Source organism: Choloepus didactylus, chromosome 2, assembly GCF_015220235.1.
Source record: "Choloepus didactylus isolate mChoDid1 chromosome 2, mChoDid1.pri, whole genome shotgun sequence".
Lineage (NCBI taxonomy): Eukaryota > Metazoa > Chordata > Mammalia > Pilosa > Megalonychidae > Choloepus > Choloepus didactylus.
In genome coordinates this window covers 239,999,589-240,023,596 of record NC_051308.1, presented here as the reverse complement: position 1 = coordinate 240,023,596, position 24,008 = coordinate 239,999,589, and the positions used below count along the sequence as shown (strand labels likewise).

At 64.0% G+C, this 24,008-nt stretch overlaps 1 protein-coding gene across 4 annotated transcripts; it reads left to right on the top strand.

Moving 5' to 3' along the window:
• The first annotated feature begins 559 nt into the window (after positions 1–559).
• TMEM201 (transmembrane protein 201) lies at positions 560–23,794 on the top strand. 4 transcript variants are annotated; one of them, XR_005215529.1, is made up of 13 exons: positions 560–804; positions 7,595–7,715; positions 8,288–8,482; positions 9,783–9,959; positions 10,983–11,335; positions 11,626–11,736; positions 11,825–12,028; positions 17,597–17,814; positions 19,185–19,256; positions 19,801–20,091; positions 20,655–20,789; positions 21,610–21,864; positions 23,083–23,794. XR_005215529.1 is itself a non-coding variant. In XM_037828584.1 (12 exons), exons 1-12 carry the CDS (start codon positions 692–694, stop codon positions 21,705–21,707), a joined length of 2,088 nt encoding a protein of 695 aa, XP_037684512.1. In that variant the 5' UTR covers positions 560–691; the 3' UTR covers positions 21,708–23,793. The 4 variants fall into 4 exon arrangements, 3 of the variants coding, with proteins under 3 accessions (XP_037684512.1, XP_037684513.1, XP_037684514.1); XM_037828584.1 differs by having other exon boundaries at positions 21,610–23,793; XM_037828586.1 differs by lacking the exon at positions 560–804 and adding an exon at positions 972–1,448 and having other exon boundaries at positions 21,610–23,793.
• The last annotated feature ends 214 nt before the right edge of the window (positions 23,795–24,008 follow it).

The window sequence follows — 24,008 nt, the reverse complement described above, 5'->3', positions numbered from 1 at the left end:
GGCAGTTCAGGATTAACTACCTCTTTCAAACATTTGTAGGGGGGATAGTCCAACTCTGGTTACAAAAAAAATTAATCTGCATGTTACTTTTTTTAAAAGACACTGTCATCCGTCAAGCTGATACCTGCAGTTCTTCTAATAGTTGCAATGTGTTCCGAAGTACAGCTGTCCTCTATTTTCTTCAGTCTCGCCCCTGTCGGGGGACATCCTGGTTTCCACGGACTAATGTGAATTTTGAACCGCTGGATGGCTGCAGTGGAAGTGGCTACGGAACTGCAACTAGCAGCAAAACTAGCCTAGGCTTTGGGTAGACAGGGTTAGCGGGAGGAGACTAATTAAGCTCCGGCGAATATGTCCGAGGTGCTTGTTCCTCCTACTCGCAGGAGGGCCCCGCAAGTTGCGGGATCCGCGGGCGCCGCAGGTTGGCTCCCAGCGAAGCTCTTCCACCTCCGGCCGCCGGGGGGCGCGCCGGAGTCGGCGCCGCGGCTTCCGCCGGAGCCCCGCCCCGCGCCCCGATTGGCTGCGCGGCGGGAGCGCGCCGAGTCAGGGGGCGGGCCCGCGCCGGCCACAAAGCGCGGCGAAGGTCACGGCGCGAGCAGGCGCGTGCTGATTGCGGCCCCGCGCTGTCCGCGCCCTCCGCGCTCTGCCCGCTCTCCCCGCGCCCGCCGCCGGGTCCGCCGGCGCCGGGGCCATGGAGGGTGTGAGCGCGCTGCTGGCGGGCTGCCCCACGACCGGCCTGGCTGGCGGCCTGGGAGTCACGGCGTGCGCCGCGGCCGGCGTGCTGCTCTACAGGATCGCGCGGAGGTGAGTGTGCGGCGGCCACGCGGTCGCGGCCCGCCCGGATCCCGGGCCCGCGGGAGCGCCGCCCTCTCCCGGAGGCGGCCGCGGCGGCGCGCTGGGACGCAGGGGCGCGGCCTGCTGGCTGACGCGCTGACCCCGCGGCGGCGCGCCCCCCACCCCCCTAGAAAAGGACCGCGGTTGGGATTTTGGGTCGGGAATCGATTGAGGAGCCTGGCTTGGGGGAGGGGGCGGCGTGCCTTTGTGGGTGCCGGGACTCCAGGAATGTGGGGTGCGGGTGAGAGCGGCGCGCGAGTGGGGTGCAAACTTCTGCCGCCCACGGATCGCTGCCGTTGGCCGCGCCGCGGCGTCTGCTGTCCTCCCGCTCCGCCAGGCTCCCAGACTGCGGAGCATCGAAGATGGAGGCGGGTGCTCTCCTCGCTGCTTTCTGCCCCCAGCCCTTCTCCCGGGGCGCGGCGGTGATGCTCGTGGCTGGCACTTAGGGGGCTGCGGAGGCCGCCCCAGGCATTGTTCTGAGCTCCTCTGGGGAGCTCGTGGCGTAGTCACAGCCCCTGCTGCCTGCGGAGAGCCTGAGGGATTAGAGCTCTGCAACCTGCAATCTGGCTCCGGAACCGGCATTCCTAACCCTGGGGCCACGCTGCCTTCAAGATGTAAGGAAGGCCTGGGATGTTTCAAAGGTCTTTAAAGGGGTGGTGTGGGTGGGGCTACAGCTGGGCGGGTTCCATGGTACCCCCCACTTCCCCCCAGCTCCCAGAGATGTGCTAACCCCATGCCCTATTCAGAGCTGGGCTCTCATCGGCCTCGTGGTCAGGGATAAAAGCTTATTGGCCTCAGGGGTGGCCCGACAGTATCCCCACCTGATGCGCCTTCCCTGGGGACAGGGGGGAAAGGTGAGGTTGTGAAAGCACTCCAGGGACCAAACATCTGGGCGGGCAGCACCAGCGAGGAATGCACGAAGCTCGGCCCTCGGGTGAAGGGAGAGAAGGCACGTGCCCAAGGTTACATGGCAGCAAGTGGCAGAGCTGGGATTTGAACCCCAGGCAGTCTGGCAGCTAGTCTCTTCTTCCTTAACCCCTGCCATGCCCTGCTTCTCACCCCAGAAGGGGAAAATAAGCAAGAGTGAGTGAGGCAGAGGTTTGTTGGAGGAGGGAGGGATAGGGAGGATGCGCCAGGCTGGCAGGCTGAGGAGGGGGAGGCCCCCAGGGCAGGGATGGGCACGTGGGGGGGGGGGTGCCAGGCGGCCAGTGCAGCAGGGACTGAGGGAACCCTCGACTCAAGGGGCCTCTCAGAACCCAAGTCTCTACACAGCCCAGTTCCTGTCCAAGTTCTAGAAGCTGGAGGGGGCTGCAGGACCACCTGGTCCAAACCCGTCATTTTATACCCAAGGGAACTGAAGTCCAGAGGCCCAAGGCGACTTGCCCAGACTGTAGGGCATTTTAGCAGCAGAGCTGGGTCTAGAGGGCAGTTTTCCTCCTGGAAGACACTGTTTCTCCATTCTGGCAGGCTGGGGGTGGTGCCCCAAGGGTCCGAGCCTGATGGGGCGGGTAGCAGGCCCTGGCTCAGCATCGTCTGAGCCCTCCAGCTTCTTAGTCATGGCTAATGTGGCTGGATTCGCACTGGGGTTTGCTCACTGTGCCATGTGGCTTTTCTCAGGGGTCCCGTTTCCCCTTCCTGGGCCTTCCAACCGTAGTTTCCCTCTCAGAGGCAGGAATCGGGGGCCTTGGTGAGGTGTCAGGTGAGCGGCGTGCAAGGGCAGTCAGGAGTGTACCCAGAAGTCCTTTCTACTCCAGAAAGGGGTTGAGTGGGGGGTCAGGGAGTCACGAGTGGCATTGAGAAAAGGTTGGAAAGGACCAGTCCCTTCCAGGTGCTCAGAGGTGTTTGCAGCGAGCCGTGGGTTTTGTCTAGAGGTCACAGACGGGCCACTGTCACAATTCAGAAATGGACCAGGCCTTGTAGAGTCAGCCCTCTTCCCTCCAGGCTGCTGGGGACCAAGGAGGACACAGTGACAGTGATCAGCTTTGGCTTTGGTGGCAGCCTGGCTTTGGCATGACCGCAGGAGGGAGAGATGTTTTGCGAAGGTGACTTGGCTGGTATTGCAGGCGCAGCACAGAGGTGGCAGCGGGCAGAAGAGGGGCACCATGGGGGGTTCTGGAAGGCAGTCCTCTGGGTGCACTCCCGCCAGCCCGCTGCCCTGCACCTGAAGGCTGACCGAGGCACAGGTGCAGGAGGTCACTTCCTGAAGGGTTTCTGTCCTCCCCGAGCCTCGGGCCGAGCCTGGCCTCCCCACCGTGGGGTCCACGACTGGATGATTGTTAACAACAGTGGCAGCCGGCATTTCGATGCTGGTGGCACGCAGGACGCTGAGCCCTGCACGTGCACACAGCCACCCCAGGATCTGGGCAGCAGCCCCATGGGGCACATGTGCTGGCCTCCCTGTCTCCCGGGTGAGGACAGGAAGCTTGGAGAGGCTGGGCTGCCAGCCTGGATCACCAGCTGCGCTCGACCCAGCACTCCAGCTCCTTGCAAGCTTCACGCCCGGGGCCTCGCTGGCACCCAGCTTTGCCCCTCGGCCTCCACGGGGGCGGCCCTGGTTGGCACAGTCCCAGGGTGGAGGCCTCCAGTCCCCCCGGCGTCCCCCTGGCAGTCCTGAGGGTCCCCAGCTTCTCAGGCTCCCACCCCCTGACTTGGTCTGCTCGGTGCATCCCTGTCCCTTCACACTGCCGGGACTCCTACAGCACCCTGCCTCCTGCTCGGGTCCCCAGGGCTATCTGCCAGGGCGGGGGATGTCCATGTCCTGGTGTTCAGAGGTGAAGAGGAAGCAGGCCCCGACCCTTCGCCCCCCATCAAGTGCCAGGGCCTTGTCCTGACAGGCCCAGTCCACTCTCACGGCCCCTCCCAGTTTCCAGCACCCCCGGGCCTGTCCCATGTGCACATGGTGTGTGGCCCCCTCTGGGCCATAGCCCACCTGTCTGAGTGCTGCCCTCTCGGGGTGCTCGCTGGCGAGTGCACCCTTTTTTAGGGGTGGCAGATGCCCTTCTGGTTGGCCTCTCTCCTGTGGCATTTGTCACCACTGCCCAGTAAGGCTGCAGCAAGTTCACAAGTAGAGAGCATCTTGCTCAGCTTTCATCTCTGTAAGCCCAGCGTGGTGCTCTGTGAACACCGTCTAGACAGGTGAATGGGGGTACCCCTGGGGGTGGATTTGGGGGTGTTGGCGGTGGGAGGTTCAGGCAGGAGGCCTGGAGGCGTCGCAGCTCCTGGCAGTGCCCGGCACCTTTTGGTGCCACTGTCGCTGTGACCCAGGAGGTGCCCTTTTGGATTTGTCTGGTTGGACGGGACAAGGCCTGTGTTGGTTTTGCTGTGGGGGGACCTCGGGGTTGTAAGCCTGCTCCTCAACCTTGCCACACCAAGTGTGCTTTGTCCCAAGGCAAAGAGGAGCAAATGAGGATCCACATGGGGGTCCAGTGAGGAACCCCCTTACCTGCAAGTCTGGCTCCCGGGTCACTGGAGGAGCCACACTTAGTGCTTCCCGGAGAGGTAGCCTGTCGGGTACCCCACTGGCCTCCCACAAACCCTGAGCCCAGTCCCGCGTCTCCTCCATGGCGGGGGCCCGACCCTGGCCGGTTCCTGGGCGAGGACAAGCTGCAGCCCCCTGGAGCGGTGGGCTCACTCCCCCTGGCTCAAACCCCAGCCCTGACCTGCCTTAGGGAATGGCGGGGTGTCGGGCATGAGTGTTGTTTCAGGGAGATGTCGTGTTTGGGGCTGACGGGCGTTGGTATCGTTGAGCGCCTGTGTGTCCTTCTCACTTTTCAGGGTGTGTACTGGGGCTTCAAGAGGGGCGGGGACAGCATGGCGCTGCTGCTTGTCCTTCCAGGAAGCCTGCACTGCGCGTGGCTGCCGCTGGGCCCCTCTGCACCCAGAACCCAGCAGAGCCCTAGGTCCTCGGGGACGGCGGCCTGGGCCTCGGGGCCCCTCAGCCCGGGGGTAGGATTCCAGATAAGGCGTCAGGTGGGGCCCGCCTTTCCCCAGGGCCCGGGTCCTGCCTCCGCTCTCTGTTGGTGGCTCTTCCTTGACTGTATTGCAAGGATGTTCTGTCTTGCTCCTAAACCTTGTCACGCCAAGTGTGCTTTGTTCCAGAGCCTCGTTGCGGGGCTGGGGGGTGGGGGTTGTTGGCTTGGGGGAGAGAAGCTGGGGGAGAGGTTTCTGAGGGAAGTTTGGGGGGCTTTTCTCTGAGCAAAAGCAGGACCGGGCTGAGGCTTAGGAGCCAGGACCCCTCTCTCCCGACCAGGGGCAGAGACGGAGCACCCCAGCTGGTGGCGAAGGCCTTGGGAGTGACATAAAGGCGGCTGTCCAGGGCGGCCTCCGTGGGGTCTGCGTGCGCTCTCGTGTCCGGGAGGGAGGCCACAGCTCTTGGAGGGGGGCCAAAGATTGGACCCAGCTGAGGCGGGCCCCAGAGCCCAGCTCTCCCCATGTAACCATCTGCTTCACCTGGGGCCTGAGAGTTCCTTCCAGACAGAGCTGGCCCAGGATGGGTGGGTTTTCTGGCCAGGAGAGAGGGCCCCCGAATCCTGGGCAGAGAGTACCAGGGCCTCCGGGTGACTGGAGCTGGAGCTGGAGCTGCTGGCCCAGGGACACAGCTGGTCTCCCGCTTCCCCTTCTGCCCCCGCTCCTGCCCTGGGCTGGTCTGAGACCCGCCGAGCCTTTTCCGAACAACAGGGCTGCGTGAAGCAGAGGGGGCCTCGTGGCAGTCCCTGATCCTCCATCTTTGGTTCCTGGGGTGGAGCGGCCAGGGGACAGAGTGGGGTCTTCTTCCCCTTCCACGGCTCCCTCATCATTCCTCAGCTGCCAGCGTCCCACTCTTCTGCTTGGCTTTGCAGGGTGAGGGGTTCTGGGCAGGCCCAGCAGTTGACCTGTCCTTCCAAACAGCATTGAAAGGGTGGGGTCCTTCATGGGGAGGGGGCCTTACCTCCAGGCAGTGGGTGCAGAGCCCGTCCTCGGCACGGGGCCACGGGGTTGGGGTAGCACAGGTCTGGGGAACACAGCCGCTGGGGACACACCCTGTGCCCAGCTACGCAGAGGCCTGCAAGGCAGGTATAGGTTAGCCAGAGAAAGCAGGGGCTTCAGAGCCAGAACCCAGATGCCGAGTCCCGTGCAGGTGGCATCTTGGCACAGCTGGTTCCAGACCTGCCGCCCCGGCTGGCACTGGCGACCCCGACCCGTCCATCGCAGCGCACGCTGTTGGAGGCCCCGCGGAGCCATGGGCAGTGCCCGCTGCCACGTGACCAGCCAAGCTCCTGGGTTCTCTGGCTTGATCCACGTGACCAGCCAAGCTCCTGGGTTCTCTGGCTTGATCCCCATGGCAGCCTCTCTGGGGCAGGGACTGTCCGTGTCCCCATTCGACAGATGAGGAAATGTGCAACCGACCCCCGTGCCAGCCGGCCCAGTCCTGCTCCACCTGCCAGGGGCAGGTGGTGGCCTGAGCTGTGGCGGGGGTGTAGGCTGCAGGGGGACGGCCAGGTGGCCTTCCCTGCAGGGGCCTGGGCTCAACTCACGGAATGACCATTTATCCAGCACTTTCTCTAGGCTCAGCCCTGCTGAGCAGCCCCCCACGAGGGAGGTCTTCTGGTTGCCCCCAGTAACCTGCCTGTGACCAGTGGGGTAAAGGGGGGCCCAGCCGGTGGTGGCTGCCGTGTCAGAGGCGTAGCCCTGCGTCCCTTCTCGCTGACCCTTGGCAAGTGACAGCAGCTGGCCCTTTGCATACAAAGAGCCTTTCCACATCCTCTGTCGCTCCACCAGGTGCCAGGACCTGGGGGGGGGGGGGGGACTTTGAGTTGCTATACACCTGGAAGTCAGTAGCACCCTGGTCCGGCCTCCCTCCCAGGGGCCATGCCACTCCGGCCCTGAGAACCCAGGGCCATCTATGTGCTATGTGGCAGCTTCCCCCAGGGCTGGAGGGGGCCCCTGTGCCGGCAGGAGTGGCAAGGCCAGGGCCCATGGCCCATGTTGTTTCTAGATTGCTGGGACTGGGGGTGTTTGTTGGGCAGTTGCTGCTCCCCTTCTCCCCCACAGGCCAGGAGGATGGGAGTGTCCAGAGCACAGACCCCCAGTGTCTGGGCTGGGATTATCCCATAAGCCCCACCTGTCACCACACATGGGCCCACCTGCCCTGCCCTCGCCCCCAGGGGCGGGGGTGGCCCCAGCTGAGCAGCTGTCACTAATCCTGCCCCGCAGCTCCTTGGCTGTCCCTCTCCCAGGACTTGTCTCTGGGAAGCACAGGAGGCTCCCTTCAATCTGGGAAGCTCCCTAGGGAGCACCGTCGCTGCAGTCTGGGAAGAAGCGTGTCCACGAGTGACCTGAGTGGCCTGCAGGGTCTGGGGGCCTGTAGGGGAGCCAGGGTCAGTGCGAGGCCTGGCTGGCCCAGCCCCCTGCTGCCACCCCTGTCTGAGCCCCAGAACGCCAGGGGCTGAGGGCCCTGGGTCCACACATGGACACACCAGAGCCTGGGGGTCTGGTGAGCTGTAGGCTGCTTTCCGGGAGATGCTTCACCTCAAGGGGAGAAGGAGTCCATCTCAGCCGTTCCTTCTTGGGGCTACCGCGGGGATACCCCAACATCCGGGCCCAGCTCCCTTCCCTTGGAGCTGTCATTTCCTCCTTCCGCCCTGCGTCTCCAGTTTGTGGTCCCCACATCCTGCTTCCGTCACCCTTTCCCGGGTGGCCCAGGCGCAGGACCCTTCTGCAGGTCGGAGAGCAAGAGCCAGCAGAGGCTCCTGGCCGACCCCGCTCTCTCCTCTGCCCACAGGAAGAAGCCGACTCACACGACTGTCAACTGCTGGTTCTGCAACCAGGACACGGAGGTGCCCTACGGCAACCGCAACTGCTGGGACTGTCCCCACTGCGAGCAGTACAACGGCTTCCAGGAGGTGCGGGCGGCAGGCGCTGGCCGGGGTCTGCCCTTCTGGGCACCGGCCCAAGCAGGGCTCTTTCCACGTGTCATCTCGCGGTGCTGCCCCTCGTCTGCGGATGAGGAGGTGGCTTGGGGAGCAGAGGTGACTTGTCCAGAGTCGGGGTGTGGCCCCAGGTGCTTGTGGCTCCAAAGCCCCGTCTCTGCTTTGCACCGAGCAGGGGCCGGCAGGCGAGGCCTGTGCGGGGCCGGGTGGGAACCGACCCAGGCCCTGCAGGCTACTCGCTCTTGGGGGTGGGCCGGGGGTGAGCTGTAGAGCCCCGCCCCAGGCCGTGGCTGGCAGTGGGGGTGTGCAGGTGGGAGGGGGTCCTGGGTTTTGCCTGCCGGGGTCCCCTGTAAGACTTCGGGGGAAAAGAGTCTGCAGTTGCTATAGAGACGGGAGGGCTACGTGTGGGTGCCGCCCCCCGTCCCTGGAGCCTGGGGCCTGGGGCCACTGCTTTGGGCCCCTTCGCCCTGTCCCTGCTGGGGCTGCTGGGGAGACCCTTTCCCTGTGGGGAAGGGGCTCCCCACTGACTGCGGGTCCCCCCCCAGAACGGCGACTACAACAAGCCGATCCCGGCGCAGTACCTGGAGCACCTGAACCACGTGGTGCGCAGCCCGCCCCGCGCCCCCGCCCCCGCCCCGCCCCAGCAGTGGGTGAGCAGCCAGGTGCTGCTGTGCCGGCGGTGCAGCCACCACCAGACCACCAAGATCAAGCAGCTGGCTGCCTTCGCACCCCGCGAGGAGGTGAGGCAGGGGGTCGGGAGGCCTTGGCGCGGCCGAGGGGACATGCATACAGGCTGCTGGCTGGAGCCACCTGGGCCGCCAGCCCCTGGCCTCAGCCTTTCTGTCCTCGGCACCCGGGGAACCTGTCCCCCCACTGGCCCCACGTTCCAGGGTGTGCAATCTCGTCCTTTCTCCTCCCTCCCCTGGCTTGTGGTCATTCCCCTCTGGGCCCTGGAACCCCGTGGAAGAGGCTTCGTGTCTGGGTGGAGGGACACAGGCCTCAGCTTCCGGCAGGCGCCCTGGGGTGGAAGGACAGGCCCCTCCATCGTGCTGGGGCCCCATGGACCCCTCCCGTCCTCCTCCTGCATCCTTCGGGCCGTCACCTGGCCAGGCCATTTGTTGGGGGAATTGGGGAGGATGCACCTGGCCTCTTGAAGAGAAAGGAACATGGCAGTTGCTGGGAAGCTTGGCCCTAGGTGTTTGGCCAGGCTGGGAGCTTTGCCTCCCCTGAGCCCATTGTGAAGTACAGGGGCCTTGTTTTCTGGCTAATTCTGCCTGACTCCCCTGTCCCAGGGGTCCCGTGGCCTCAGGAGTCAGATCCCAGCTGAGGCCCAGAGGCGGTGGCTTTCCCAAGGTCCAGCTGGAAGGGAGGGAGGGAGGACCCAGGTTGAAGGGAGGGAGGTGAGCTGGGGCCGGGCTTGGAGGCGGAGGTCTGCAGAAAGAAAGGTGGCTCTCCCAGGGGACGTTAGGATCCTACAAGAAGAGATCACACTTATAACTGTCCCAGCCACTACAGACTGAAATTTTTGGTTCCCATGGAAGCAGGTTGGGGGGTGTGCATTAGTGGCTTCTCTAGGGGGCAGAGGTGGGACCTGAATCTTCTAGGCTTTTCCAGAAGCCGAGCCCTCCCCCCCCCCCCCCCAGCTCCTTCCGAAGCTGGGTCTGGGCCTCTCGGAGCTTGACTCCCCATAGCCAGGTGGCTTCAGAAGGGTCCCTTTCTGTGGTTCACCCACCTTCCTGGGGCCCTCGGGTCCAGGGTGTGGGGCCTGGAGCCCCTCCAGGTGCATCCCTGGCGGGGAAAGCGCCCGTCAGTGTGTCTTCAGCTGCCTGCTGGGCCCCTGCTCTGTTCTGGGCTCTGCTGCCCTTCTCCCTGGCAGCCCACCCCAGGTGTCTCCCCGTTTCCCCTGCACACTGGCCTTCGTCCTGGTGGTGGGGGGAGGAGGTGGTTCAGCGTGAGGGTGACTTGCTTATGGCCGCCCACTCAGAAGCTGCAGAGGGGGTGGCCGTGGCCTCCTCCAAGCAGCCCCCGCCCCTTCTGCAGGGCAGGTATGACGAGGAGATCGAGGTGTACCGGCACCACCTGGAGCAGATGTACAAGCTGTGCCGGCCCTGCCAGGCGGCTGTCGAGTACTACATCAAGCACCAGAACCGCCAGCTGCGCGCCCTGCTGCTCAGCCACCAGTTCAGGCACCGGGAGGCCGACCAGCCCTGCACGCAGGTCTGTGGTGGGCGGGCACAGGGCTGCTGGGGCGCGCAGCGCGCTCTTTGGGCAGAAGGCCCCTTCCCAGGACTGAGGCCCTTTCCCTGCGGAGACCCTTCCCACGGGGAGCAGCTCGGTGCTGTGCCTGATGCTGCCGTCCTTCAGCGCCAGGCTGCCCGCTGCACCAAGCACCTTCCCACGCTGGTGCATCTGCTCCCCCCGGCAGCCCTGGGGCACATCCTGAGACACTGCCACCCCATCAGCAGCTGCAGAAACAAACCCAGGAGGTCGGGTACCTTCATAGTGCTGCTCGGCACCAGGACTCGAACCCGGGACTGGCTGGCTAAAGCAGACCGATGACTTTTTAAAATTACAGTACACAGTTTATGAGATACTCTAGTCATTGAAATAGAAGGATAGTCACATGTAAAATTAAAAGTGAAGACCACCTCCCCTTCTTTCCAGCTGGGGTGTGGTTTCCAGGCCGCAGCCAGGCCCCACCTCATAGCCGTGTCACCTCCACCAGCGTGTGCGGGTGCGTGGCACACAAGGCGCGCGTGTGCACAGTGCGCAACAAATCCATGGGGGATTCTTTTATTTTTTATGCTTCTCTGACCTAAAACTCCCTCATCCTGACCATCTCATACCTGAACTGAACACCTAAATACTGTCATTTTTAATTTAATTTTTGCCAGAGTTATCTATCTGTTTATTGCAACTCGGTAAAATCACAGGAGGGATTTTTGGTGAGAACTTGACCAAACAATTGAACAGCTCATTTGGGAGAATCAGGTCACTACAGCATCCGATTCCTTGGATAGGAGCATGTAGGAGCTTTACCCCTCCACCCATGGGTGTGGTCCCTGTGGGGTGAGGGGCCAGGGGTGAGGGGAGTTGGGGGTGCAGGCTGCCGATCTGGGCCAGGGGCGAGAGGGTGCTGGGATCAAGGGCACAGGGAGGACAGCGTCCGGCTGCAGGGGCTGGTGTGGGGGCTCAGGTGGGCGTGGCACTGGCTGAATCCCCCCAACTCCCTCCCCACAGAGCTTCTGCTCCTCGGCGCTGAAGGCCCCGGCCCAGGCCACCGCCCTCCGTGCCCTCGCCTTCCTGGCCTGCGCCTTCCTGCTGACCGCTGCCCTGCACAGCACCAGCGACCCCTCCACCCCGGGGGACGCCCTGCCCCCGGCCCTGCCCCCTGGTGGCAACGGCTCGGCCCTGCCTGACAATGGCACCGCCGCTGGGGCCGAGGGCTGGCAGCAGCTGCTGGGCCTCCTGCCCGAACACACCGCCAAGAGGCTGCAGGAGGCCTGGGCCTTTGGACAGAGCCACCAGACCGGCATCGTGGCGCTGGGCCTGCTCGCCTGCCTGCTGGCCATGCTGCTGGCCGGCCGCATCAGGTGGGTATACGGCGGAAGCCGGAGCGGGTGGGGTCTACACCCCGGATCCGTGGCTCAGGGCGGGAGGCAAGAGGCCCAGGTTTGTCGGCTGATTCTGCACAGTGAGCCCATGCTGGGGGCTCAGGCCCGGGCGAACTCGGCTGCAGGTGGGACAGGCAGTGACCTGCCTTACAGGAGGGCAGCAGCACTGAGAGCCGGCCACCTCTTACCCGCTGAGTGCCGGGGCCAGCTCTCCTCGCTTTTCCCTGACCCCTGAAGTGAGGGTGTTTTTCTCGGCCCCATTTTACCAGCCGGAACACTGAAGCTTGTGGGGAACACTGCCCTTCTTGGGTGGGATTCAGAGGCCCACGTTCCCGCTCGGCTCGAGGGTTCTGTCCTCCGAGCAGCGTGGGCTGTGGCAGGTGTGGAGGCCGAGCCGGACGTGGCAGGGTGGGGGAGCAGGGCCTTGCCCCCCGCCATGGGCACTCATGCCGCCCCGTCTGTCTGCAGGCTCCGGAGGATCGACGCCTTCGCCACCTGCCTGTGGGCCCTGCTGCTGGGCCTGCACCTGGCCGAGCAGCACCTGCATGCGGCCCCGCCCAGCTGGCTGGATGTGCTCAAGTTCAGCATCACGTCCCTGTGCTGCCTGGTGGGCTTCACCGCAGCCGTGGCTACAAGGAAGGTGACAGGCACGCGGAGGTTCCGGCCCCGAAGGTCAGAGAAGCAGCAGTGACTGCGGGGGGCGGACAGACAGACGGACGGACCCAGAGCTTGTCCCCCAGCCCGGAGCAGGCACCCCTTCTCTCTTCTTCCTTCTTTCTTGCCTTCCCCACTCCCACACCCCACCCAGCCTCAATCCCCGGGTCCTGGCCCAGCCCCTCTGCCTCCCCAAAGGGTCAGGCCTACACCGCTCTTCCTGTCCAGCGGCACCAAGCCACTCGCAGCCCCAGGTGCCCTCTCGCTGCTCGCCACTGCTGCCTCCTCTCTGGCCAAAGACCCTCTCCCTGCACTTCCTCACCTCCCCGGTGACCAGAAGGTGGGGGCCTCCCCGCAAGCCTGCCCCTGACCTGTGGCTTCCTGCTGACAGCTCTGGGCTCCCCCTTTTCCTGGCTCTGTCGCTGTCAGGTGAGGGCTAGGGGCCCTGCTGCCTGTGGCTCTCCCCTCGCCCCATCTCTGAGCACCTGGCACAGGCAGGTGCCACTCGGCAGGTGACCCCTGTCCCTGGGTAGAACCTCTGGGCTGTCCCCTTGTCCTGCTTGTTGCCAGTGGGCCAGAGAGGAGGTTGGGCCGCCTCTAGGTCTGCTGCTCAGCTCCCTGCTCTCCGAGGCCTCTCCGAGGCCCCGTGGTCCCCAGCCTCCTTCCCCGGCAGCTGAGTGCAGTTCTTGGGCCCGGCCCAGCCTTGACCATGAGCCTGTGGAGAGAGGCCCTTCCCAGGAGGCAGGAGGAAGTCTGCCTGTGGTCACCAGTTTCCTCTCTAAGCCATGGTGTGTGTGACCCAGGTTGAGGTAGTAGTCATTGTCCTTCCTTTGTTTGTTAGTTATTTATTGGGAACCGCTGTAGGACAGAAAGAGCTGTCACTCCCTGGAAAGCCCCTCCTTCTGCCTGGGCTAGGCGCCCCCTAAATACCCAGCTGTGCACAGGCCCCGCTGCTCCCCAGGCCTGGGGTGGGGGGTCCTTGATCTCCTCCACTCACCCCCCAATATGATGCCTGGGAGTGAGGAGCCCAGTGTGCCCACCGTGGCACTGGGTCCTACGTCATCTCTCTGGCCTATTGCTGTCAACCGCCCTCCTCCAGGCCCCTGGCAGCCCCTTCCACTGTGGGGCAGCCACTGAGCCCACCTGCCCCCTACTCCCACCCCCTCAAGTCAGGTGGGAGGGGAGGGCCGGCACCACCCAAAGCTCCGTACCAGGCTGCCCCAGGGATGCCATCTCCCAGCATCGGCTGCCCCGGGAGGGGCCCCTGTGTGGCCAAGGCTGCGTTCCAGGCAGACCTGCTACTCACCACCTTGTGGCCTTGGCCAGGCTCCTGCTGTGCCCAGCCTCAGTTTCCCATCTGTGAGCCCTCGCTAAGGCCCTTGAAGTGCTACTCTCAGTGGGTCTCTGGCCCTTATCCCTCCCTGGCTGGCCGTGCTGGTGTCTAGCCTGGCCCTGGGGGAGTGGAGCAGATACCAGCTGGATCCCAGTGCCCACTGCAAACCTGCAGCTTAGCCCTGGGCAGCTGGAGCATGTGGCATCCTGGGCCTCAGTTTCTTCTGTACTTTGGCGCAGCAGGATGGGGGCTCCCGTCACGAGCCGCGGGGAAGAGCACAGGGCTGGCACGCGGGGAGCTGAGTGTCGCCCGCATGCAAGCATCCCCAGCCCGGGCCGCATCCAAGGGGCCATGGCAGGAAGGCGGGCCAGCCGCCCCCTACCTGTCGGCGCCCTTCAATGACCCAGGGTGGGCTGCCCTTCCCTTCCAGAAGGAGAGGCCTGGGGCTTACCAGCCCTCTGTTCCACTCTTGTACGGTGCAGAGAAGACCAAAGCCCATCACACAGGCGTAAGGCTCACAGCCACCAAGGGGCTGCCAGCAGGCTGGGTCTGAGTGCCAGGTGGGCGGGAGAGTGTGCACTGGCCAGCCCTGCACGGACCCCTGCAGGGCATGAGCAGAGGGACCTGAGCGGCCGCCCCTCCCCACTGACCCATCTGCTTGGAGAGCTGCGCCCTCCTCTGCTGGCGTGTGGCAAGTGGGCAGCTCAGGAGACCCTCTGTGATCTGCCAGGGGGGCCTCGGCCAGGGCCCTGACCCTGCAGGGGTGAGGTGAGAAGACATGGGAGGGAGCCCAAAGCCACGCTCCTGGAGAGGGTAAGGAACCACTTACCGCTCCCACTCCGTGCTTGCAGACTGCCGGCCGTGCCAACCCTGCCGTGTCTCCAGGGAGCTGACGGTGGATGCCAGTTACTGCTTTTCTTGGCATTGGCTAGAACAGGACATCTGTGTGTGTGTGTGTGTGTGTGTGTGTGTATTTAAATTAAATTATTTATAATAACCATAACCGGCTCACTTGCTGGCCAGGGGCCCCTGCTGCACAGGTGTCTTTCCTGCCGTCTAGCAAGAGATGGAAGAGTAAGGAGTCCTGGCCTTTTTTAGAGTTTTGTGTGAGTTTTTAAGCTGTCCATGTGTCCCTTAAACTTTGATCACTTGCAGAACAGTCTAACTCTCTTCTGATACCATGGGTGACGGCTGAGGAAGCGCTGGCGTCGGTGGGGTGGTGGGGTTAGCCGGAGTGTCACCCCGTTTCTCTCCCCCACCACTGGGGATGGCCGTCAGTCCGTCCTCAGTTGGGGCAGAGTTGCCCCAGGTGTAGGGTGACGTGAGAGGCCCAGGCCAGCGCCACCCCCTCCATGTGAGTTACCTGAGAAGGCTCCTCCGGTAGCACCTGCCCGGGACCCAGGCGCTGACCCGCCCTGCCCACCCGAATTCCGTCCGGCGGCCACCGCACCTCGTCCTCTCGTGTAGAATTGTGGCGGATTGTCTAGTGACCCTCTGATCACTGTAAACACAACTCCTGGCCTTAGACGTCGTGTTTTTGATGCTGTGTTTTCAATAAATGCCTCTGGGGCCCTGCCTTCTACCTGTTTGGCATCAGGTGCCATGTCTTTTTTGTTTTTTCTTTCCTGTTCTTTAGCAAGGACTGTGGGGGTGCATTGGGGTACGGTATGTCCCAGGTGTCTGGTGGGGGTCAGGTTTGGGGGCTGGTGTCTTGGGGGCCCAGCTCTCAGCTGCCTTGCTGGGTCGTATTCTCCCATCTCAGCCAACAGCTGCTTACGGGGGGTCCTCACCTCTTCCACTCTGGCCTTGGACTGGCCCCTGTGGGGACATCCCAGCGCTGCCTCGGTGTCAGGTCAAGGTACAGCCCACCCGGCCCTTCCCAGAACTGTTTTACTCAGCAGTGGGTACGGCAATTTGGATTCTGGGCCCTCGGTCCCTGAGACCTGGTTTTAGGGTACAGGGCAGTCTGGGGGCCTCTCACCAAGGGGAACCTCAGCACCTGTGGAAGCTCTTCGGAGCCTGACCTGCTGTCAGGCTCCCTTTCCTGGAAGGGACCCCTGGGGACCACCTGCTGTGTCCAGGCCACTCCCTTGCCCTCCTGAGCAGAGTCCCCCAGGCCGGCAGCTGGCGAGAGGGTGCGCACACACACGACCGCTACCAGCTGAGTGACGCTGTCACAGCCAGGGGCTCAGGTCTCCAGGAGCTCGCTCTCCCCCTGCCAGTGCCACCATTGCCAGTGTCCCCTGCTTGAGAATAGCACATCTGCTAAAGGGACGAGCAACCTCGTGTGAAGCACTGGGGTGTCCCCGGGTGTGAACAGGATCTGGGAAAAGTGAGGAAGAGCCAGCAAGACCCACTCTCCCCCTGGAGCTGCCCCTTGGGGGCCATGAGCCTCTGGGCCCTGCTGTCCTGAGACCCACAGAGCCCTCTCCCCTCGCTGACCCCACCCAAGACTTAGCAGGTCACTGAGGCCTCCAGGCCCCTGTGGGTTGCCCTTGGCAGAGGCCCAGTGGGGAGTGGACATGGGGTGCCAGCACGGAGTCCTGCTGCCACCTGCTGGGAGGGCATGGGTGTGCACCCAGGTGTCCTGCTGCCTGCCCGCATGTCCTGCTGCCACCTGCTGGGGGAACCTGGGCACACACCCAGGTGTCCTGCTGGTCACAGGCCGTTCCCCCATTGTGCAGACTCGGGGTCTTCAGGGCTGGAGGCTCTGGGAGGAGGTGGCCTCGGCTTTCCCCCTATGGGCTCACACCTTAGAGCAGCAAGTTGTCCACAAGGCTCCGGCCACGCCTTGGCCACCACCAAAAATGCCCGGAAGTGTCGCACTTCCCGGCCGTTCCCGAGCCAAGGCGCTGTCCTCCTTAGAGGTGGAGCCTTCCCCGCACGCCCGAGGGGGCAGGAGTGGCCGTCAGCCTTGGGAGGGACAGGTCACCAGGTAGTGTGGGTGTGTCCAGCCGGGGGCCACATTGGCTGGGCCCTTCTGGATTGACTTGATGATTCCGGCCTTGATTTCCCTGTGGGCCCCCGAACACTGGGCCTCGCCTTCAGCTCTGAAGTCCAGGCGGCCTCTCGGTGCTTGGGAAGGCTTTTAACAGGCCTTGTGATTTTCCAGGAAGTCAGCAGCTGACCCTGCACTTTCCTTACAAAACTTTTTAAAGGGAGGTGGTGAGATATGTTTTGTTTGGGGCCCTGGCGGGACTGGGACGGGACTCCCTCGGTTGTGAGGGGGCACGAGGTGCCTGAGGCAGCCCCCGGTTGTGCTGGAGGGCCTGAGCCAGCCTGCCCGTTCCCGGCAGATTGCCAGCGGGCTCATGTGTCCCTCAGGGACCGAGGTAAGGCTGGACCCCCGCAGCTCGTCCAGACGGCAGACTAATCATTAACTGCCTCTTGTCCCCGCTCTCCTCTGTAATCGGTTGCCTTAATCAGAAGCATGGTTGATGTTCTGGCCCGGGGCCGTCGGGGGTCCTCTGGTGTGATTTGTACCATTCTCGAGTTAAAGAGACACTGTCACCTTCCGTCTCTCGGGCGGCCTTGGCAAACCGCTTACGGAGCTTGTCTGAGCTTTGAGTTTGGTGTGTGGCCTGGTGGGCCTGGCCCAGGAGAGCCTCTTCCCAGGGTGAATTGTGAAGCTCCGCCACCCCCCCTCGTCCCTGCAAAGGGCTCGAGAGGGGAGTTTCTAGTGTCAGAGACCAAAAGGCAGCGTCCCATGGGCAGAGCAGCAGTGGGACTTCCAGGAGCAGTGCCCTGAGTAGCAGAGGGCGCCTGGGTTGCTCTCCAGCTTCAAGAGACCCTGCTGTCCCGTGCTCTGAGCTCGTCAGGGAGACCAGCCCGGGCCCCTCTGAGCTCGGCTGCCCCGTGGGGAGCAGTAGCAGGGGGGGACACTGGGCCCAGAAGGGGGAGTGGCAAAGAGGAGGCCAATTCCATGACCTTTAGTGAATGCCTGGTGTGGGCGAAGGGGCGGCATGAGCTTGGCAAGGGCGACAGTGTCACTTTAATGCCGAGGCTCGTAGTGGGATAGTTGCAGTGAGCCCCGGGGGCATCGGAGGGGCATGCTCGTCCCCCCAGCCACACGCTCCTAATGGCGGGAACGTGATCAGACTGCTTTCCTGCTTCAACTAACGCACGCCTCCCTGGGACCCCAACTCAGCCCCCCTGCACCATGAGGGGGGTGTGGACTTGCTGTGCCGAGGCTGATTCGAGAGCCTTCTGGGCTGACGCTCTCGCTCTTCCCCCGGGCCGACTGGCTCTCGCAGGTACTTTCCCGGAGACGTGGCCGGCCTCTTCCCCGCCGTTCCCGGCCTGAGCGTCGGGGGCTCTCTGCCGCCTCTGTTCGTCCCCAGCCCGCCCGGCCTCCTGCCCCTCACAGGCCAGCAGCTGTTCCGGACCCCCCGGCGGGCATCGCCCTCCTCGCTGCCAGGCCGCCTCAGCCGGGCCCTCTCACTGGGGACTGTCCCCTCCCTGACACGAACAGGTATGGGGCACTCAGGGTGGGCGAGCAGAGCGGCACGGGGGTGGCTGGGCAAGGGGGTGTGGGGGGGTGGCGCAGGGCAGCTCCAAGCTCCTGCCGTGGAGACAGACAGAGCTGGGTTCACACCCTGGGCATCCACTTGGCAAGTAACTGGCCTTGGCCAGCGGATTTACCCTCTGAACCTTCGCTGCCCTTAAAGAAAACCACACACAGGGCTGGTGTAGCACTCGCCTCGTGGGGGGTGGTAAAAGATGGCATTTTAAGGGGCGTGGAAGGGCGACTGGCACCCAGTGTGTGCTCAGCAAGCGTGAGCAGCTTTGGGTTGGTTTTTTACCTCTCGTTTTCTCCGTTACTGTTACTGAGGCTAGGTAGAGACCCTGGGGGCTGGAAAAGTCCCTGAGCTTTTCTGTGTGGTCAGGAGGTCCCGGGTTCGGTTCAAGTCAGTCGGCGTTTATTGAGCACTTGCTGCCGGAGTCCCTGGGTGGCTAAGGGTCGGACCCTGTGGTCAGGGATGTCAGTGTCTTCAGCCAAGGGAGGGCCTTTCTCTCCGGTGCCTTCCTGGGAGTCAGATGTGAGGTGCTTGGAGCCGTGCGAGGCCTGGGGGTGGTCCCCTGGGCCGTGTGTCCTGGGGACATGTAACAGGACCTCGGAGACCGCGGGGGCCCAGGTTAAACTGGCTTTTCTTCAATGAATTCCCGGCACTGGGCCTGGGAACACACAGTCAGGGTCTCATTTAAACCCCCAGCAGCTCTGCTGGGGGGTGGCGTCGGCTTTGCACCAGGCGCCCCTGAGCCTGGCTCCCTTAGGGACGTGCCCTGAGTCTCGTGGCCGGAACACGCTCGGTCTAAGCCCCAGTCCCGGGCCTGGCTTCTCTGCCCCGAGGTCGGCAGGCCAGGGCCTCTAAGGGGCCTCCGAGGATGGTTCCTGTGCTGGGAGGGACATGCTGGGAAGGTCCAGGCCTGCAGGGGGATTGAGGCCTCTGTACCAGAGACCCTGTCCCAGGTGCAGCGGCCTGGAGAGCCTAGTGCGAGACCTGGGCATCTCCAGATTCTTCCGTGTCACCAGACGTGAGCCAGATTGTTGGGGGAATTAGCGGAGAAGGTGGATCTAAGACAGCTGAAGGCTGGGCCTGGTGGGGAAAGGAGGCCCAGAGCAGGGAGAAGGGGCTTGGGCCCAGTCTCAGTCCCCGCTGCCACCCTCCGTGCAATTCAGTCCTTTACCTACACGTGGGAGCGAGGGTCGTGTCCTGCCTCGGTGGAGAGGGATTTCCTGAAAGCACCTTGGGGTGGTTGGGTTTGGATGGGATGGTCTGGGGTGGGGTTGGGGACCCCTCTGCAGGCCTGAACGTGTCTCTGCTTCTCTTTCCTCTCCAGACTCAGGGCACCTGTTCAGCGGGAGCCGCCCGTCCTCTCAGGTGTCTCCTGCGGGGGAGCTTCCTGTTTCAGGTGAGGGGAGCCAGGGCTCGAGAGCAGGAGTGGGGGCTGGGCTGCCTTGGGTGGGGAGCGCAGGGTGGGGTGGCAGAGTGGTCAAGCCCCTGTGCTGGGGTCAGGCGCGTCTGTGTCCAGTCCGAGCCCTGGCACCACCCGGCTGTGCCAGCCCAGGCCCCTGACTCACTGGGTGCCTCTGTTTCCTCTCCGGTGACGCCCGTGGGGCAAGCCCGAGGCCAGCACAGAGCAGCGCCTAGCAAGTGTCAGCGACGTCCTCACTGGCGACCCCAAGGACCTGTCAAGGGCTTGGCTTAGCCGACCTCTGAGCTTCCAGAGGCCGGGCTTCCCTGACCTGCCCTCAGCCGTGGGAGGGCAGGGGGGACATGGCCACAGCTCCGTGATGGCCGTCCCTCCCTCACCGCCAGGCAGGGTGTGTCCCCTTCTCCCTGCGGGTTGCGACAGGACAGCCTTCTGCCCCCATCTCCCCCCGACCTTCTCTCCTTCCCGGGCCAGGACGGGACCTCCTGCTCGAGTTATCACTCATCATCCTCTCCCCCTCCAGATTACCTCTCTCTGCTGTCGGGGGGCCGCCCCTCCTCCCCGTTCCCTTCCCCGGCACCCTCCGTGGCTGGCTCCGTGGCCTCCAGCTCCGGCTCCCTGCGCCACCGCAGGCCGCTCATCAGCCCGGCCCGCCTCAACCTCAAGGGGCAGAAGCTGCTGCTCTTCCCGTCGCCCCCCACGGAGCCCCCCAGCTCCCCCAGCAGCTCCGATGAGCACTCGCCCCACTCGCTCCGCAACGGCAGCCTCTTCACCCTCATGCAGCCGCACACACAGGACGCCAAGCACCTCGTGGGTACGGCCTGCCTGCACCCCTTGGGGCTGGGGTGGCCGTGAGTGGGGGAGAGGGGTCAGGGGCAGCTTCGAGGGCCTTGCATCGTGCTGGTCCCATGTTCCCGCATTCCTAAGGAAAGTGACAGCATGGAGGCCCCACGGCCAACCCTTGCTCTTCCTTGGGGCGCCCCCAGTCCAACTTCTGGTGACCTTTAACCCTCTAGGGCATTTGCCCTCTCCTGGCTGGTTTTATTTTCTAATTTTGCAGTTGACCTTCAGGGTCTTTGTTCCTTGGGACTGACTGAAAGCACTGTGTGGCAGTGTCACAAATATTTCTGTTTTCTGCAAGTGATGTTGCTCATTTTTCAAATCGGACCCCCCAGCCCTGCCCCTCCCTGCCCCCTCCAGTAGTCTCTCCATGGGCCACATCTTCCCGTGGCCGTTGGCGTCTGAGCCTGTTACCCCTGATCCAAGACCAGCTGCCCCCACGCAGCCGGCACCCGGGGCTGGGGGACAGGTGGAGCTGCCCATATTGGTCCCTGGGGCTGAGCTGCGTGCACCATGAGATGCCCCTTCTCTCCACAGACAGGAGACTGATGCCGGAAAGAGGCAGCGGCTGCAGCCTCCGCTCCATCAAGAAAGAGGACGACTCATCGCAGTCGTCCAGCTGTGTGGTGGACACCACCACCAGGGGCTGCTCGGAGGAGGCCGCCTGGAGAGGTCGGAACCCCCACCACCACCCCCAGCTGCTGACCTGGCAGAGGGCCTGCCCTCCAGGGGGCCCGCAGGTCCCTGGGCCACCAAAGCCTGCCGCTCCGAGTGGCAGCGCCCCACCCCCGGCCCGGGACTTGCGTCTGCACCGTCTCTTACTGCAGCTCTGGCCACATGGGGCTGTTTCCATTTAACAGAACTGAAATCAGCTTAAAGTAAAAGCTCAGTTCCTCAGCCTCATGGGGCTGGTGGCTGCCGCCGTGGACGGTGCAGATGTGGCACGGTGCCTCTGTCCCAGAGTTCTCCAGACTGTGCTGGTCCAGAGGGTGTGGGCACACACGGGGGCTGCTGGGCCACCTGGGGTCAGATCCCGGCTCCACCCGGATGGGCAGGTGCTTCTCCACAGAGGAGTTGCCTTTGGCACGGGGGGAAGCACCCATGTTGACAGAGATGCTCGGGCAGCCGGGAGGGTACCCCAGGAAGGGTCACACTGAGCTCCTGGGTCGTGAAGCAGGTGGTGGCCCAGACCTGGTGGCACCGAGGCTGTGGCTGAGGGCATAGACGTGGCCCCGAGGCCCAGGCCCAGCTTCCCCATCCCTGTAAAAATGGTGTTGAAGCCCTAGCCAAGTGGCCTGGGCACAGACAGGGCACGTCTTCGGGTGGCAGCACCTGAACAGGTGGGCATGAGCAGGGCTGTGGGGGCTCTCCTGCCAGGGAGGCCTCACCGCAAGGGCCCCGCAGCCTCCCTGGAGCCGCATCCCCTCGTGGGTGTGGGGTCTGCAGACGGCCACCCACCTGCACATGCTGAGCACCCTCTCTGCCCCCACAGGCCGCCTCAGCCCCTCCCTGGTCCGGGGCCTCCTGGCCGTGAGCCTGGCCACCAACGCCCTCTTCACCTCGGCGTACCTGTACCGGAGCCTACGCTGACCAGGGTACCTGCTGCTGCCACCACTGCCACTGGCCATCTCGGGGCCAGAGTGACCGGGCGCCTGGGGCCTCAGAGACGTCCCTGAGGGGCTGCCGCTGCCGCCCCCTTCTCCAGCCCTTGACCTCACTGGTTTGTGAGCTGAGGTCGTGGTGGGGGGTAGGTCCTGCCGCCTCCCGCCTGCCCCCCGGAGCCTCCTCCAGACCCAGCAGAGGTGTCGTCCCCGCCTCACCTGACATCGGGTGTGCGTGTTTGGTGCTGACACTGATCCCCAGGCCAGGGATACCCGGGGGTGCCCTCCCTCCGTCCCCTCCCTGCCTGGCGGGATGCCACTCCTACTGTAACTGGAGCCAGAGCTGTCACACTGCGGCCTCCCTGACTCCACACCCATCTCCGTGCTGTGCTTGGTGTCCGGCCGGGGCCACCGCAGGTGCCCAGGGCAGGCAGGAGGGTGGGCCTGCCGTGCCTCTCCCCCACCCACCACTGGAGAGCGAACCTCCCCTGGGCAGGCCCTCTGAGGACATGCGTCCTCTGCCCCCAGCTGCCCCTCACCTGTCTGCCAGTCATCCTGTCGGCTCGGCCCTGCCCTGGTCAGCGGGGTCCCCTGCCCAGGGATCCTCCGAGCCCTGCGGGCCGTGCCAAGGGCCCAGCTGGCCCTGGGGCAAGTGTGAGCACCTGCCCCGCCCCCCCATCACCTCTGGTGACCTTCCCTGGCATCGTCCCCTACCCCACCCGTGCACAGGGCTGGGCATGCCTTGCGCCAGTGACCTAGGCCTCATGCAGACACTGCCCACCGGGTCCGTTCATGGCCCTCGGCTCTGCATCGTGTGCACCGGGCAGCAGTAGACTCCCTGCTTCGCCCGCGCCTCCCAGCTGCCCTCCGGCCCGCCCTGGGCTCAGGCCCCCAGCTCTCCGGCCTCCTGCTTGGCTTTTCTTTCCACCCCTGCTCCTTGGTTCCTGCCACAGACCTTCCGACCCGCACTGCAGCTTTGCCCCCACCCCCCTGCCCTGCTTTCCTGTTGGGGTTCAGGCTGGGGTCCCGTCCTGTCCCCTGGGAGGAGGGAGGAGGGCCCTCAGTCGCACCAGGACCTGGTGGGCGTCACAACCACCCGTACCCCGTAGCACTGGGCCTCGGACGAGTGTGGGGCAGCGTGTGAGTACACGCCTGTGTGTGCACGTATGTTAGGCAAGTATGTGCCTGTGTGCATGTTTGTTAGTACATGTGTGTTACACACGTGTGGATGTGTGCACGTGTTTGAGCGTGTGCGTGTGTTTGTGCCACTGGCCTTGGTGGATTCTGAGGCTCGTTGGGGGGCAGGTTTTCACTCTGTCATTCAGGGATAAAGGTTAATTTTATTTTTCTACACGTTTTGCCAGGTCAGGCTTTTTGCTGGTGAGCAGGATGCCCCAACGCTCCCTGCCAGGGAGGTTTTGTTTCTTTCAGCTTTGGGTGCTTTTTTAATCGTTTTTTAACGTGTGGGGAAGGAGACTGCTCTGACCCCCCCATCCCCCTCCCCACCTCCTGCCCTGTCCCCACCCAGGACATGGGAAAGTGGGGGGCCGGGACCCTCCGGCTGCCAGAAATGATTCCACCTCGGAGGTGGTGCCTCTTGGTCCCCGTGTGGCTGTGGGTGTGTGTGTCGAGTTGTTTAATTTTATTTCTGCCTCAGAAAGCCAAACTCTATTCCCAGGCGGCCTTCCTCGGGGGCTGAGAAAGCTCCCGAGTGGGGGGCACCCCGGGCCCCCCTCTTGCTGGCCCTGGCTGGCCTCACATCCCCCCAGGGGCAGGGGGAGGCCAGGCAGGGAGCGGGGTTCACCTATGTTTTGTTTTAAATAGAAAACACACCTTATTTTTCTTTATAAAAGAAAAAAAAAGAAAAAAAAAGGAAACCAAAAAAGATGCCGATCCTTGAACTCACACCTCAGCCCGTGTTGTCTTTCTTCTCCTTTGCTCTGTGCCCCTGAGGCCGCGTGAGGAGGAGCCCAGCCCGGGCAGGGAGGAGCCCCCACTAGGGAAGAAGTGATTTCATTCATTCATTTCTTCAGCACGGAGCTGGGGGTGGGCTGCTGGGGTTCAGGGGCCAGGTCTGGGCAGGAAGGGGGGGTCGGGGTGCTGCAGAGCAGGTGCCATGAGAACAGGTTCATTCAGGGCCCTGGAGTGGAGGGGCTGCTCCAGGGATGCTGCAGCCGGGGCCCCTTCGGGCTGACTGGGGCCTGGGGACGGGCCTGGTGCCTGCAGGGTCTGCACTTCAGCAGCACTTGGCCTCAGAAGGAACAGGATGCTGCCCAGGCTGGTGCAGGCA

What these genes read in the sequence shown, in the direction of transcription:
- TMEM201 (XM_037828584.1), top strand. Translation starts at nt 692, where the DNA reads ATGGAGGGTGTGAGCGCGCTGCTGGCGGGCTGCCCCACGACCGGCCTG. An exon ending in CGGAGGTTCCGGCCCCGAAG is followed by an intron (nt 12,029 to 17,596) that starts GTCAGAGAAGCA and finishes TGGCTCTCGCAG; the next exon opens with GTACTTTCCCGGAGACGTGG. An exon ending in GGGGGAGCTTCCTGTTTCAG is followed by an intron (nt 19,257 to 19,800) that starts GTGAGGGGAGCC and finishes CTCCCCCTCCAG; the next exon opens with ATTACCTCTCTCTGCTGTCG.